This window comes from Cyrtonyx montezumae, unplaced genomic scaffold (genome assembly GCF_038088225.1).
Source record: "Cyrtonyx montezumae isolate F1298 unplaced genomic scaffold, pur_monq_1.0 scaffold_21, whole genome shotgun sequence".
NCBI classification, from domain to species: Eukaryota; Metazoa; Chordata; class Aves; order Galliformes; family Odontophoridae; genus Cyrtonyx; species Cyrtonyx montezumae.
In genome coordinates this window covers 5,168,162-5,183,053 of record NW_027071948.1, presented here as the reverse complement: position 1 = coordinate 5,183,053, position 14,892 = coordinate 5,168,162, and the positions used below count along the sequence as shown (strand labels likewise).

Below are 14,892 nucleotides of genomic sequence, written 5' to 3'. Positions count from 1 at the left end.
TCACTTTATGGTGAAGCTGTTCTTGATCTTACTGATACCTGTGTTAGTCTGTAGCATTTCTCCATTTTTAATCAACCTTGCTGGTGTTAACATGAGATTATTTCAACCTTCCTGTTGCTTTTACAGGAGCTGCTTAGTCAGGCAGCAAGGATTCTAGGTTCTGTGGATTTCCTTGGCAACCCTATGGGTCTGCTGAACGATGTTTCAGAAGGTGTTACCGGGCTCATAAAGTATGGCAACGTTGGTGGTCTCATAAGGAATGTCACACACGGAGTATCCAATTCAGCTGCAAAGGTAATAGTTACAATAGTAAAGTTCCCTAAAAGTGGGGAACATGCAGAATGGAATTGTTGGCCATCCTTAAATAGATTGCTGTTTGTTCTGTACAGAAGTTGTACTTGGAATGCAGATGTTTTGGAATGCTTACACATGCATTTTGGGGGTGCTGGTAACCCCACAAGAAGCAGAGCAGCAGTTCAGTACCACGGCACAAACATCCATTCAATTTTCAGATTGGATGCAGTAGTTAATGACATTTTAGTTCTCTGGCTCAGGTGTGGCATCATCTTCTGTGTGCACGTGGACAAAGCTATATTACATGGGTTATCAAAACAAAAGCACTGTGGGAATTGGAGTACTTAAAGCATTATTTAGTGTAGCAGGAGAGATGATAATTTTATTTTTATTTACTGATTAAGCTGATGCAAAAATGTATTGTTCTGCAAACACTTGAGTTAATTTTCTTTTGATATGCCACGTAGCTACAGCTAAGAGATTTTACATTGCTGTGCCTTTCCCTTTAGCTTAATGCCAGAATTGGTGCATGTAATGTCTTCTTGACATGAAGGCTTGTTATGAAACATCATTTCCGTGGTACTGTAGTTCCTAAACATGGGGAGTTCGTGTGGATGGAGAAAGACAATGTCAGGAGGGAGATGTGGCAAAGAGACCTGAATCAAACCTGGACAGAAGGGATTAAAAGTGCTTTCTGTGGTAGTGAGGTGTGGTAGCTAGTTAGTGATACGTCTGTGTATTTGCAGTAGGTGGCATTGAAGCATGCCGTGGTTGATACAACCAGATGAGACTGGCACTCAGAATCTGCCTTTCCCACCAATGGGTGTACACACAGTACAAACAGTTACAGAAAACCTCATGTTTTCCAGAGGTGTTCTGTGCACACAATCATGAGGAAAGGAGAGATTGGTTGGGGATGGTTTAATAACAGCTGAAACACAGAAGAAAAGCTCTTGGCGCTGCCCTGGCATGCTGGAGGGTGTGCACATATGCCTCTTTGCTTGTACAGTCCAGCTTTCCTGACATCATTCCTAAAGGTATCTTAATGAAACTTGTATTCAAGGAAATGGGAGGAAAAAGTAAAAAGTCCTTCCAAAATTCCAAGGTGAGGATAAATGGTGGTAAGAGTTTCTTGTTTTTTCTCCCTTCACTTAAAGAGGGATAAGAATAGTCATCCTTTCAGAGCCTGTTGCACTTGTTTGTATATGTGGAAGTCTGCCTTTTTCCTGCATTGGTGGGAAGAGGTAGTTGAGAAGATTAGAAAAGCAGGAGGTAGTGTTTGTGTAATTACAGGTAGCTCCAGAGGAATATTTCCAGATCCCCAGTCTGTCACTGGGTTGCATGACTGTGGGCATGAATGGCTGAACTGTGAGGAAGATGACATAAATATTCTCTAGAACAATTGCCTCATTCTCTGCATTACCCCATTACCTTTACAACGACTTAAAACACTGTGTTGCCAACGCTGCTGTCCCAGTCCCATTTCCATCTCTTCTGAGATTCACTACAGAGGTGATTACAGGTCATTAAGGTGTCCTGAGGTGTGTGTGTTGTTAGTGTCAGCACTACGGATACAGCTTATCCACACTGCAGGGTAGAGTCCTTCCTGAGCTTCTGTAAGGCAGCATCCATCTGTGCCAGTGCCTGTGTGCATGCTTCCTCCTCGTAGCTCTCGTCTCTTGTGACCCACTTACTCCACCCAGTAGAGTACGTTTCTTTAGAGTTTCCTTTCTACAAAGTGTTGTTTCCTCACTGCGATCACATCTGCAGCAACGGGCTCATAAATCTTTTTTTAAAGGCACGAGCCTTCCTACGTTTCCCACAAGGGCAAGGTCACTCCCTGAACTTTGCAGTCATTTGTAACCGAGGGGTTTCTGAAAGGACGTTTTCAGAGGAGGAAGGGCAGCTGGATGCTGAACTCCTCTTGGAATCCACCAGGCCCCGAATGCCTGCTTCCCATTTGTACCTTTTGAAAATCACCCCGTGGACTGTTTGTTTGTTTTGCCAGGTATTTCTTTTCTTTCCTCCTTGATACCTCCAGAGTGGTGGGGGTGCAGCTCTCATGCTGCTGCATTATAAAAATCTTTCTATATTGATTAAATATTTCAACTTTCCTCGTTTAGTCCTCTCTCCAGCGTTATCTTTGCTGCATGGAAGGAAGGTGGCCAAAGAGAAGGCGGAAATAATCAGGATCACGAAATTGGAAGGGTTGGAAGGGACCCATAGAGGTGATTTCTTTGTGCCTTGCACTGCTCATAGGCATCTAAGTCTGCCTCAGGTTTCACAGTTATCTCCATGGGATATGAGTGCACCTTGTGCCACTGCTCATGTGTGTGGCACAGAGTGGAGCATTGTTTCCTGCTCTACCACTAACACACCTTGTGATCACATGGAGGTTATGTGAAGTAAGGAGCAAGATAGGGGGGAAATAATTACAGTTACTCAAGGAAAACATCACTGAAACAATAGATCCGTTGCCCTTGGAGCTGTCTGTAGAGAAGATGTCATTAAATATGTGTTCACCACAGACATTTCCACCTGGCTCAGCTGTGCCATAGAGGTCCACTGTGGCTGTGACTGATGTAGGCAGAAAGCCCAGCCTCTCTCCTGCTTGAGCTGGTGGCTGGGAAGAGATCTCCATCTTGGTTGTTCTGGGTACCTAACTTCAAAGTGTCTTCAGCAGAAGTCTATCCTGGATTTTAAGATGAATTAGCTTTTAAGATGTGAATGGAAAATAAACCTAAATACCGTAGACATCACTTTAAACCCAACACTGCTTGACTGAATTGAAAAGTAAGCTTTTTGGGTTGTATCTGGTTTTGTCATTTTATTGCTTTTGTATTTTATAGTTCTGTTGCTTATCCCTGTAATGGCTTTTCCATGCATTTCAGAGCACACAGTGGGTAATGCCTTCTTTCAAGTGAAGAGCTGCAGTGTATTTAAGTTGGCACAAAACCTTAGGTTAAGTAAAGTTCACTACAGAGAGTTTTGTAGATTTTATCCCTTGGAGACTCTGAGTTCTGTATTTTAAAAAGTTCTTTGATCCTAAATATAGACACCTGAGGGAATTTCATTCCCTCTGAATGGAGCCTTCTATAGTTGCCATATGCGTAGAAATGTCCTGAATTCTTGGCATTCACACTTCATTTCCCCTTTGGGCATGATGGTTCTAAATCCTGAGCTGTTCCTGTTTCCGAGGTGTTTCAGTTAGAAACACAGAGTTACTGTCTGAACTGTCTGGTGCCCCCCGGCAGGTCCAGCTGCCCCATCCAGCCCAGCTATGGGCACCTCTGTGGGTGACCACTTCTGCCTCTGGACCCACTCGAGCAGGTGCACAGCTTTCCTTTGAAGTATACGTTGTCTTTTTGGGAAACTTTATGGATTTTGAGTTTTGCTGTGGGAAGGCTGATGGTTGTCCTTTACCAGAGCAGCGTGGGTATTGAAATGGTGGGGTTTAGTAGCCACTGCCATAGATGGTTCAGCTTAAAGCTAACGGTAGGTGGATTTTCTTGCTTTATCAGTTTTAGTGCCCTCTTTTTGTTGTGATTCATTTCATATGAAGATGGTTCTCCTCCCGTGTCCCCTGGTATTGTCCAGGTAACGCATCCAGGTGGCACTGCAGCTCAGTTTCAGTTCAGCTTGTGTTTCAGTCTAAGACTGTAGCAGAGGTTCAAGTGCTGAGCAGTGAGAATCTGAACTCGGATGTGCTAATTGTGTGTATCTGTGATGGAAAGTACATGAAATTCCCAGGCAGAAACTTCCAGTTCTGGAGGGACAGTTGTGGATGAGGCCTTTAACCCATTTCCCAACTGCTCCAAAAGACAGCAGGATTTACGACCAACTCGTGATGATCAAAAGCCATGGGAAGTGTCATCTCTTATATGCAGGACATCGGGTATCAGTATCTTCCTAAAGAGATCTAGGGAGGAGAAGAGAAAGGTAAAGGATCATCTGTGAGAATTTGGAAGGACTGTCTTGTTCTCCATGGAGAGCTCTTCACCACTCAGGCCAAATTCAGCATTTCTTGTACAGTGCATCTTAGGCAGGGTGTGGTGGGCATGCTCAGGCTACGATGCGTTGTTGACTCGAGCTTTACTCCAAAGAATGTTCTCGAGAAGTAAAATGCAATATTGAAGTGAACAATTAGAAGTTAAAATGCAGTATGTGAAATGTTGTGAGAGGTGCAAACTATGAAATTAGAAATAAACATTTTTATCATAAAAGCAGGAGGAAGTATGGTGTGAGCAGGTTTTGAATAGCCAGCATATCGTGTCTGGTACCACAGTTAGGATCTGAAGGAGAGAAAATGGGGTGTGGGTTTGAAGTTCACACCTCAGTCCTGACACAAAGCAGGGCTGCACCTCCACACTGTGTTTTAATGGGGATCACGTAGATGGTTGTGTGTAATATCTTAAATTGAGGTTTAAACTCAAAATCACCTGGGCGTGCGTCCCTGAGGAGGGAAGGCAATACTTGTGTGTCCTAAGGAGATCTCCAGGTTTGTGTGCTGTAGTGCAGATGGTTGCCATCAGTGTTCCTGATGGTAGGAACAGGTAATAACCTAAAAACAAACAATAAAGCAGTCAAGCCTAGCTCTGTATGAGGCAGCTACAGGACTGGTAAAGGTGGTGGTTAAAATCCAGCAGTCTGCCACAGTGCAGTGCGTTGCTCTGCGTCAGCCCCATCAACCACACTCAGGTTTTTGCCTCGGGTTCTCAGAATCCAGAGGGCTTGGGTTTTATTTTAAGGAGGGGGCAATGGCAAAATAATTCTGTTCCCAAAACACAAACAAACAGGAAGACCTTAAAGCTTGGCAAGAGTTAAAGTGGAGGGAGGAGGGGGGGGGGAGGATTATCTGTTAAGAGTATTAGTTGTTTAATAAAGCACAGTTGTCCTCCAGATGAACCCGCCAGTGACTCTGCAATTGGGGTCATTCCAAGTTCACGCTGTGGACTTTTGACTGCCTTCTGTGGATGTGAAAACAGCCGGCAGTCCCACAGGGATCACTCGGCGGCCGGTAACACAAAACTGTCCCAGCGGACACCTGCGGCCGTAGGGCCCTGAGGGGCGGGGCCGGGCTGTGGGCGGCCGCGGGTTGCCGCCCAGCGGGCCCTGTCAGGAGGCATTAGGGGCTTAGTTAACGAGGGGATGTGAGCTAATTAAAGCTCCTTTCCGTTGGTTATGACACGGAATCTCAAGAAACCTGTGTTTGTTCAGTGGGGGAAAAGCCGTTGTCTCGGTGTCAGTAATTTAAAGAGGGCCAAAGTTGATGCATCTCTTAAAATGAGAGGCTGGTGGTTTAGTACTTTCTGAATTGCGGCTGTGCCGGATCTGTGCTCGGTTCTGGTACGCACTGCTGACCTGGTTATGAGTGTGCCCCGGGCTTGGCCTGAACCATCCTCTGCTGCAGGGGCTGCTTTAACCTGTGAATTAAAGCAGAAGTGCCTTAAGCCCACTGGCCGAATCCACAAACCTTTCTGTGTCAGCACATGAACACTTACCTTCCTGGGAGGAGGACAGTTGCAATGGTATGTGTATTTTGTGGAGCAACTTCAGATAGGCAGAGATTTTAAATCTGAGGAAATAAACCATTATTCTTCCAAAAATATTTGAAGCCCTTTGTTAGTCCCATTGCAGTGCATGGCTGACCAGAGGGGAAGGTGGGAAGAATCACACAGTGGTTGGAGTTGTAAGAAACGTTTAAGACCATCCAGTTGCAACCCCACTGCTGTAGGCAGGGGCACTTCCCACTAGCCCAGGTAGCTCGGAGCCCACCCAGCCTGGCCTTGAGCACCTCCAGGGTGGGGGCATCCACAATCTCACTGGGCAACCTGTTGCAGTGTCTCACCACCCTCACAGTAAACAGTCTTCCTAATATCTAGTCTTAAACCTACCCTCTTCCAGTTTAACACTGTTTCCCCTCATCCTGTTGGTGCTCTCATAAAAAGCCCCCCCAGCTTTCCTACAGACCGCCTTCAGGTACTGGAAGGCCACTAACTGAGGAGGAAAAATGTTGTCTTGTGACTTAGTGAGTCCAGTTTGCAAAGTGAAATCGCTAGTGTTCGCATCTTCCAGTTCCTAACAGTGCATTTAAAACTAAAAAATGTATGAAATGTATTAAATTTATTAAATATCAGTCTTGAGACATCATGATAAAAGTACAGGAATTTGGGCTGGAGAATTTAGAAGATGAGTTTATCTGTCCTGCTCTACCCAGTCACTGCATATGCAGAGAATGCTGCATTTTTACACTTCACCTGAAGAATAACACCACAGTTTGAGGAGGGCTGCTGGCCTGGGAACTGGCTTTCTTTACCATAGCAGCCCCTAGCAGCATGGTCGTGGGTCTGCTTTGCCTCTAACTCAGATGCTGGGAATGCTTTGGCCCCCATGCACTGAGGAAGGGCTTCATTTGGGACTGTTGTATTTCACTGCCTGAGGTCAGTGCAAAATCTCCTCTAAAATACATGTAACAGGTTTGAGAGATGTAGAAAACAAATATAACTTTAATGATGTTGCTTGAAGGCAAATAACCAGAAGGGATTAAACTTACAGATAGGCATTAAGTGCTTAGACATAGTGCATTGTATTGAATCACTCAGCTGAACAGCACTTCCAGAGCTTCCACACCTTCCTTGTTGAGTAGAAGTTGTTAGTTTTAAAAAATAAAAGTGAAACTCCAACCAAAGGAGCCTCTCATTTCTAATGCTGTCTGCTGTATCATCTCTAGTTACATGTTACACAAGAGAAGTGTTAAATGTATGTATCATGTTGACATTTATAGTAACACATATTCAGGTTTTACCTAAAGGAAAAATGATGACAAGCTCAAGAGGCAGCTTAAAAAACAGAAGGTAAAAATAATTTTGTAAGTAGTTATGGAAGTAAAACATCTTGCTTTAGGTAAGTTTAGCAAAATGCACTGTGGGGAGTGTTCAGTATTCTGCAGTCGATATGCTGTGCTTCCACACGTGGGTTGTTGGTTTTTTTTCCCAGCATGAACATCACCTGCACGAGGTGTTCAGGGCAGCAGAGAGCATTTTGAAAAGGAGCTCTGAAAAGCCTGTGTTTTCTAATTGCAGTGCAGTCAGTTATGAGGTTTGTGCAGAAATTCAGACTGACCTATATTTTATTTAATTTAAACACTTTTTTCCTTAACATTCCACGGGATGTTCCACTCTGCTCAGTCAATAATATCTGTAAAAGTACAGTTCTCTGATGCTAGAATTACAATGGAATGTTTGGACTTAAGTCATAATTGTGTATTTATCCTTTTGGGATGTCCTTCGAGAACAAAGCGGTGCCAAGAGCTTAAAAAGACTTTAAGAGATTACTTAAAACTGATTTCCATGCAGCGTGCCTCATGCATCTGGCTTAGAGGGAACATGCAGTACAAAGTCTAGAATTAATTCCATTTTTGTTTGCTCTGAATTCTTCCTGTGCCACATAAGCCTCATTATTTGGCATCGGCTTGGATGCACAAACACTGTATGTGGTTTTATTTTCTTGGTAGTGGTGTTTTGTGTTCCTCTTTTGAGTGAAACAGTGAAGGGATTGGGATTGGACTAAACGATCTTTGGAGGTCCCTTCCAATTCCTGACATTCTGGGATAGTGAAGTTGAAGTGTTTTAGTACCTGGAGTGGCACAGCTCGGCGTGCAGGCAGTAGTCTGGAAGTGCTGTACTTGGCTTCAGTTGGAGATGTGGGCTGGCACTTCGGACCTTCTCACGTGTACCTGATGTGGAGGCTTGCTTCGTTCAGTACCCAGGAAAGGGTCTCTGAAGTGGGGAAAAACTCGAGATAAAGAGCACGTTACTGATTCTGTGATGAGCAAGTAGACAAAGAACACACTATGAAACTAAGGTGGGGGGGAAGGTTTCTACAACTCCCTTATTTAGTTCTGTGTTCGTTACATGGTTGTAATTTGTTGCTGGCATTTGCGTGGCGTTACCAACAAAAGGTGGATCACATTTCTGTTGGCACCTTTTGTTTGTCTGGAGGCTGTTTTCCAGATGATGGGTTTGCAGCACTGTAAGCTATCATCACTGCTCTCCAGATGTTGAACCAGGATGAGGCCAGTGCTGTGGCACAGGTTGCTCACCCGCTCAGCACTGCTGACTGTGACTGGCTCATGCCTGGGGGATGCCTGGTTGTTGGCTTTGTAGTTCTGGTTTGTGGTCTCGGAGGTTTGTTGTTGGCTTTTTTCATACTCTGCAGAGACTGTGACTTCTAACCCATGTGCGTGTGGTGTTTTTCTCTTTTTCCTCTTTGTCAAGAGAATGAATTGTGATTATGTTAACATTCTGTGTATGGAAACAGGATTATTGCTGTTAGATGTCATTTCTCCCTTCTCAGTGAAGCAGAATCTGAAACAAAAGAACAGATGTCCTTCACCAGGAGAGCTGGTGTGGTGGAGCCAGTCCATTCAGACAGGACAAAATGCCAGCAAGCGTAAAGAGCACTTACCAGTTTTGATCAGTACTAAGATGTTGGGTTATTCCTGCCAGGTTGTCTGAATATGCACTAACGTAGCTTTCAAAATGTATCCATAAAATACCATTTTCAGGACTTGACAGATTTCTTAATGAGATCTGAATTCTGAAGGCCTGTGGAGCCCTTTAATTTTCATAGCTGCTCCTCTAATCCTCTTAGAGGAAACTATTTGCACGCGCACACGCGGAATCCAGCGCTAAACACAGCTAATAGATAACATCAGGTTGGTTTGTATTCCTGGGCTAATTAAAAAAAAAATAGCATCTACTTTAAGTTCACAAAGAGGTCAGAAGTGATGCTGTCAGCAATCACCGTGCACTGCTCAGTGTCCATACTGTCAAGTCACTAGAAGGGTCATGGGATGTAATTTTTATTCATGTCGCCAAAGTAAAGCCCACTTGTTTAGTGAAGTGGAGCCGCCGGGCTGGCGTGTTTCTGTGCTGGAAAGAGGTACCTGAAATGAGGAAATGGTGTCACTGGTGGAAAAGGAGGTCAGCCTGGAAGGGCTGACAGAAGGAGGGAGGTCTTGGGCATGGCATTGGGCACGCTGGCTGTTTCCTTTGTAACTTACAGTGTGTCAGAATTTCACACCAGGCTTTAGTTGTCTTCAGGTTCATACCTGAATGGTGTGGTTTGTTCACATGGGTGCAAAAGAGACAGTATGTGCAAGAAAGCAAAGCTAAGCTAGCACTGGAGAGCAGCATCCATATGCAGTTCTGAATGAATGAAGTACTTCATTGAGTACAACATTGGTTTGTACATCCATATGCAGTTCTGAATGAATGAAGTCAAGAAGCGTCTCATCTAAAGATGAGGTGCTAAAGGATTTAATTTAGTAGTTGGGTAGAGATAGTGATAGGAGGATGGTTGGACTAGATGATCTTATAGGTCCTTTCCAACCTTATGAACTTATGAACTTACTTGTGGGCTGTGTCAGTGCAGGACCACACGGTTCCTGGTTGATGTTCTGGGGCACCTATGTTCTCCAGCCTTCTCTTACGGAGAAGAGTGTGAGAACGCTGATGATAACTGAAGGACATACAGACACACACCAGATAACTCCATGCAAACAGTAAGTGATCTCGTTTGGAGGTTATGATAGGAAAATGCCTGCTAGGAATCTCTTTCCATAATAACATCCCAAATATGAAAGTTTCAGAGTTTGTTTGTTGGTTTTTGTGTTGTGCCCCTTTCTTTAGACCCTCCCTCCCCCCTCAAGCTTCTGTTTTGTATCTAATTACATTGAACCTAAGGGTCAGCAGATCACAATCGATCACTTTTGTTTGGTGCTTTTCCATTGATTGGCACTCAGTAATGGCCAGAATTCTTGGAACAAATCCTGTTTGGACTTGGACGTGCTCTTTTAGCTATAAACATGACTCCCATCTCCCCGTTACTGTTAAGCGTAAGGAGTAAAATGGTGTCCCCTGAGACTTCGGTTTGGCACTGTGTTGTACCTGTGGACACCTCCTGGCCTTCCATTGTTGAGTGGCTCCTCCCATGTGCTGCAGTGAACATGGCACAGCTGTCCTCACTGCAGGGCCAGCCAGCTCAGCTCTGCGGTACTGAAAAGAATTGAGGTGGCACTTGCCGACATTTTGGTCTCCTGTCAGGAATATCTGCCTGGAAGCTTTTCACACATCTCCCCAGAAGAAAAGCTTTGTGTCTAAACTTCCCTGTGAGTTTCCCAGAAGGCTGCACCTGCGGCTCTGCACCTTCTTTTTGTACATCTTTCACAGACTTCATGTATTTTGGCTTGGCTGCTCTAGCTGGGCACCTCCCTCAGGGTTTGAGTAGCACCAATGGGCAGCATGGGTCAGTGTACTTCTCCAGAGCTCTTTTCATGGCAAAAAAGTCTGGAGTAATTGAACAATCTAGGAGTTTCTTTAGTAAATCTACATAAGAGAAGCAGCTTTTTTTTTTTCTTTTAATGATAGAACTGGTTTTTCTTTTCCAGTTTGCTGGGACCTTGTCAGATGGCTTGGGAAAGACAATGGACAACAGGCATCAAACCGAGCGCGAATACATCCGCTACCACGCTGCAACGAGTGGGGAGCACCTGGTCGCGGGCATCCACGGCCTTGCACATGGTAGGCTCAGCTCCTCTCTGGGAGCAATGACTGCACTGAATAGAACAGTGTTCCCAGTTTGCAGTGAGCTGTTGTAGCCCTTGCTTTTGGATGAGGCCTTTTCGGTTGTAACTGTGAATAAAAACTCAAATGTTAGAGAGTGTTTCTCCAAAACTTCAGTTTCCGTGCAGACATAAAATACCCACACACAGAGTCCTCCTGAGAGCCAGACACTGAAATAGAAATGCCCGTGGCTGGATTTTAACCTTTTTGCTTTCAGTTCTCAAAACTTGGTTTTCCTCAGAATCACTGCTCCACTTGGAAGTACTGCTTCCCCAATTGGTTATTTGTTATTATTTGATTTAACCTTCTTTTTAAGTCTGGTCTGAATGAGGGTAATTACTTTGTGCAGAAGACAGCGGGCTACTCATAATTTGGCCAGAATCTCACATCGATTTAGTTCATGATTTATCTGTTAAAGAGAGTTAAATCAATACAAGCCAAATTTAAAGCAAATATTTATATTATGCATCATCTCGACTCAGTTTGTTTAAATGTCATTCTTTGAGTGTGACTGTTGCAGGCTGCGTAGTCTTGCTTTTCCTAAAACAGCAGTGTTCTGTGCTGTCTTTATGCTGGTGTTCTGTCATAAAGAGGCTGTGTAGGTATTTCAGTGGATCGTGAGAGGTCTCTGTCCTGCTCCTCACGCGCTGTGAAGTCTGCTCTAACCAATGTTGGCATGAAAGGAGGAAAGCCAAAAGATTTCAGGCGTTGCTGAGAAGTCAATTGAAATGACTTAACCTATCATTAGTGGGACTGCTTTAGTTTCAGTTCTGTGGAATTTGTGCGTGGTTCCCACTGCTCCATTAAATCCTGTCTGGTGAAATGCAGGAATTAACCAAGTGATGGAAATGCTTTGTGCTTTGTTCCTAAGTTTGCAGGTTAAGATGCTGCCTGGGCTGTATGTGAGTTATGATGTTAAGAGCACCTGGTTGCTGGAAAGCTGGAGAGCCAGGTGGGGAGAAGTGTTCTTATGGAGCTCATAAGAAGTGAGTGAAGACTCATAAGTGGCTCAACTTCACCAAAAGCTGTGCAATATGACAGCTGTAAAGCACATTCTCAGTTCATATGAACTGTTCCAAGTCTGGAAGACTCAGTAGAGTCTTGATTTCTTCTGAGCACTTAACAATGGAAACGTTAACAGGAATTTCAGTTGGCCGCATCAGAAAATCACTGATGCCAGTTTCCTGGAGTTGACTTCTTCCAGCGGATGAGTTTTCCATAGGCAGGCAGCACTGAGGGAACACAGCTGTGCAGTGCTTCCTGCCTACTCCGCTGTTCTTGTCTCTGCCAGGTATCATTGGAGGACTGACAAGTGTAATCACTTCAACAGTCGAAGGCGTGAAGACTGAAGGAGGTGTCAGCGGTTTCATATCAGGTCTTGGGAAGGGTCTGGTTGGCACAGTGACCAAACCTGTTGCTGGAGCTCTGGATTTTGCATCAGAAACTGCGCAGGCAGTGAGGGACACCGCGACTCTAAGTGGCCCCAGGTCAGTAAGAGTTTTATATTGACTATCGTTTATAATATAGAACGTGTTTTACAATATCTGCTGTAATTTCTAACCTGATCATCTTTCCTTACCCGAAGAAACCATTGTTCAGTCAAATACACCATGTCACGTAGCCCACTTTAATTAACCTGATTTTCTTTGGTGAGTTTTTTCAGTGTTGTCTACTGGTCCTTGAAAAGCTGCACCATAAAACAGGAGTCAGGTTAAAGTCCTTGTTTTCATTTGTACAGTGGTTCTTGTTAGTGGATGCATGCCCTTATTTACACGTGCTTGTGTTAAGAGTCAGTACATCTGGATGGCTGCACTGACCTCCTGCCTGTGCTCAGCATAACGTGGTCTTGATAAAGTAGTGAGTATCTGTAAAATAAGTGAAGCATCTCACAGGATGAACCCAGGTGTGCTTGGTTTCGAAACTGGAAGTGTCCATGTGTATGTCCCAGGTATTCAGTACTCAGCTTGATTTGTAAAACCAAGAGGACAAGGTTTGCTGTTGGGTAAGTAAAGTGCACCCCTGAGATAACACACGGACTGTTTTGTTGGCACGTTTTCTGAAGTTGTGACTGCAGATTTATTTATTTATCAAAAGGTGGGGAGAAGCACACCTGGCTGTCCTGCAGGCTGTCTCAGCAGCTGAGCTGTGTCGTTATAACAGATAGTTTCAGGATGCACACATACTTAAAGTCCATGTTTTCAAGTACTTCTGTGAGATCCCAGACTACAAGGAGTGATGATAAACTGCCCAGCAGCTGGGATGGGACCCCCAGCCAGCCTTGTCTCTAGCTTCTGTCTGTCTGGGTGACATATTTCCCTGTAACTTGTTAACTGTCTGTCAAGAGATGAGGGCAGGTGAGCTGAACCCCTGTATTCTGAAGTGCTACAATCACAGACAAGCACTAGGAAATGATTTTCTTCTTTAAATGCACTGTGGTAAATGTTTGACCCACCGACACTACAAGGAAAATCTTTGCCACTTACATAATGAAGCAACCAAATTGTTTTCTTCAAGAGTACAAAAGGAACAACAAAGGATTTGGACGTTTTTTGGACTGCTGTGTAGCAATATCCCCCTGCTGCATTTGTTAACTGTTCAAATATGTGCAGTTTGGAATCAAAATAGATCAGTGTTCCAAGCTCAGGACTCTGGCTCCTGTTGAATTTTCTGTTTTAAGTGTGTGCTGGGCCGTGCAGACTCCTCCCAGCTCAGCACACCAAACCAGCTAGCTCTGATGGAAATGAGTTTGTGGCAGTAACTGATCTCAGATGTAGCTCTGAACAAGTAAGCACAGGGGGATGATAAGCATGGTTAGAACTGTCTTGACTTTAGCTTGAGGCTGACAGCTTAGGTGCAAGTTTCAGGTATTGGTGCAAAAAGTGGAGTCAAGCAGTTAATTACAGCTCTGCTGAAGTAGCATGGGCTGTAGGTGTAGATTTAAGGTCCTTGCAGTTGTCTTTATCATATGATTTAAACTTCTTCAGTATTTATTTCTTTATTTAAAAAAAAAAAAGCCCACAAATGATGCTGCTTGGCTTCAAGTGTTACTGAATTTGAGCTGGAGAACAATGAGGAAGACTCTATGGCTTGTGTTACTCAGTGGTTGTGCTCTTTGGACGGAAATCTCGTTTGGTTTCAAATGTATTGGATTGTACTGGGATTCCTGCAGCTTACAAAACCTCTGTGTTCAGAATGTGGAGCCAAGCTAAGGCCTGCTGAGACACAGACGATGGCTTTATAGCTTACTGTGGTAGTTTAAAATGTGAGGTGTTTAAAGGGCAAGAAGATATCTTAAAGTCTAACCATAGGCTGGACTTTTTCAAGGCTCATCTTAAAAGTTACTGTATTATGTTCGTAGTTTATGAATAGAGCTGCCTTAATATTTTTAAATTTTAATGCTGGGGATAAAAGAAAACAGTTGTTGGCAGTGCAGTATGCATCTAATTTATAAACAGTTAATGCTTGTGACTTTATACCTTTCTGAGGGGGTTTTCTGTGTTCCAAGTACTGCAGCATCACATACGAGAGCAGTGATTATTTCCATACTTGTCAAACACTGCCAGAAGTCCTAAAGTCCAGCTCAGAGACAAAACAGCTTTCCTGTTCTAGATGTGCTTGGAAGGCTCTCCTAGAAACGTGTTTTAACCCCTAGCACAGCCCAAGTTGGGGTGTGTATTTAGACATGTGTCTGACTTGGGAGCAGCACGTGGAAGTGCCCATGCAGTGCCCTCGGGCTTCTGCGGGATCAGGGCAAGTCTTGAGACATGAGCTCGGTCACTCCTGAGCTGCTGCTGGGGGAGCTCACGTTCTTATCAGATAGGCAGAAGTAAGGAGACTCCTTCCTGACCCTCTGTGTGTCCATCTCACTGTGAGCTGCGACTCTGAGTGTAAAGCATTAGACTCAAAGGGCATGGGAATACCCCGAGAAAAGGAAAGAGGAAATGTGTAATAATTATCTGGACAGTCTTCCGGG

General features: G+C 44.2%; 1 protein-coding gene across 3 annotated transcripts in view; it reads left to right on the top strand.

Moving 5' to 3' along the window:
• The window catches only part of VPS13D (vacuolar protein sorting 13 homolog D), an 83,279-nt gene that overhangs the window by 50,878 nt on the left and 17,509 nt on the right, over positions 1 to 14,892 (top strand). For all 3 annotated transcript variants that reach the window (XM_065738157.1, XM_065738154.1, XM_065738155.1), the window contains 3 exons: positions 127 to 294; positions 10,745 to 10,877; positions 12,211 to 12,406. In XM_065738157.1, coding sequence (XP_065594229.1) covers positions 127 to 294; positions 10,745 to 10,877; positions 12,211 to 12,406 — 497 coding nt within the window. The remainder of the gene's footprint in view (positions 1 to 126; positions 295 to 10,744; positions 10,878 to 12,210; positions 12,407 to 14,892) is intronic.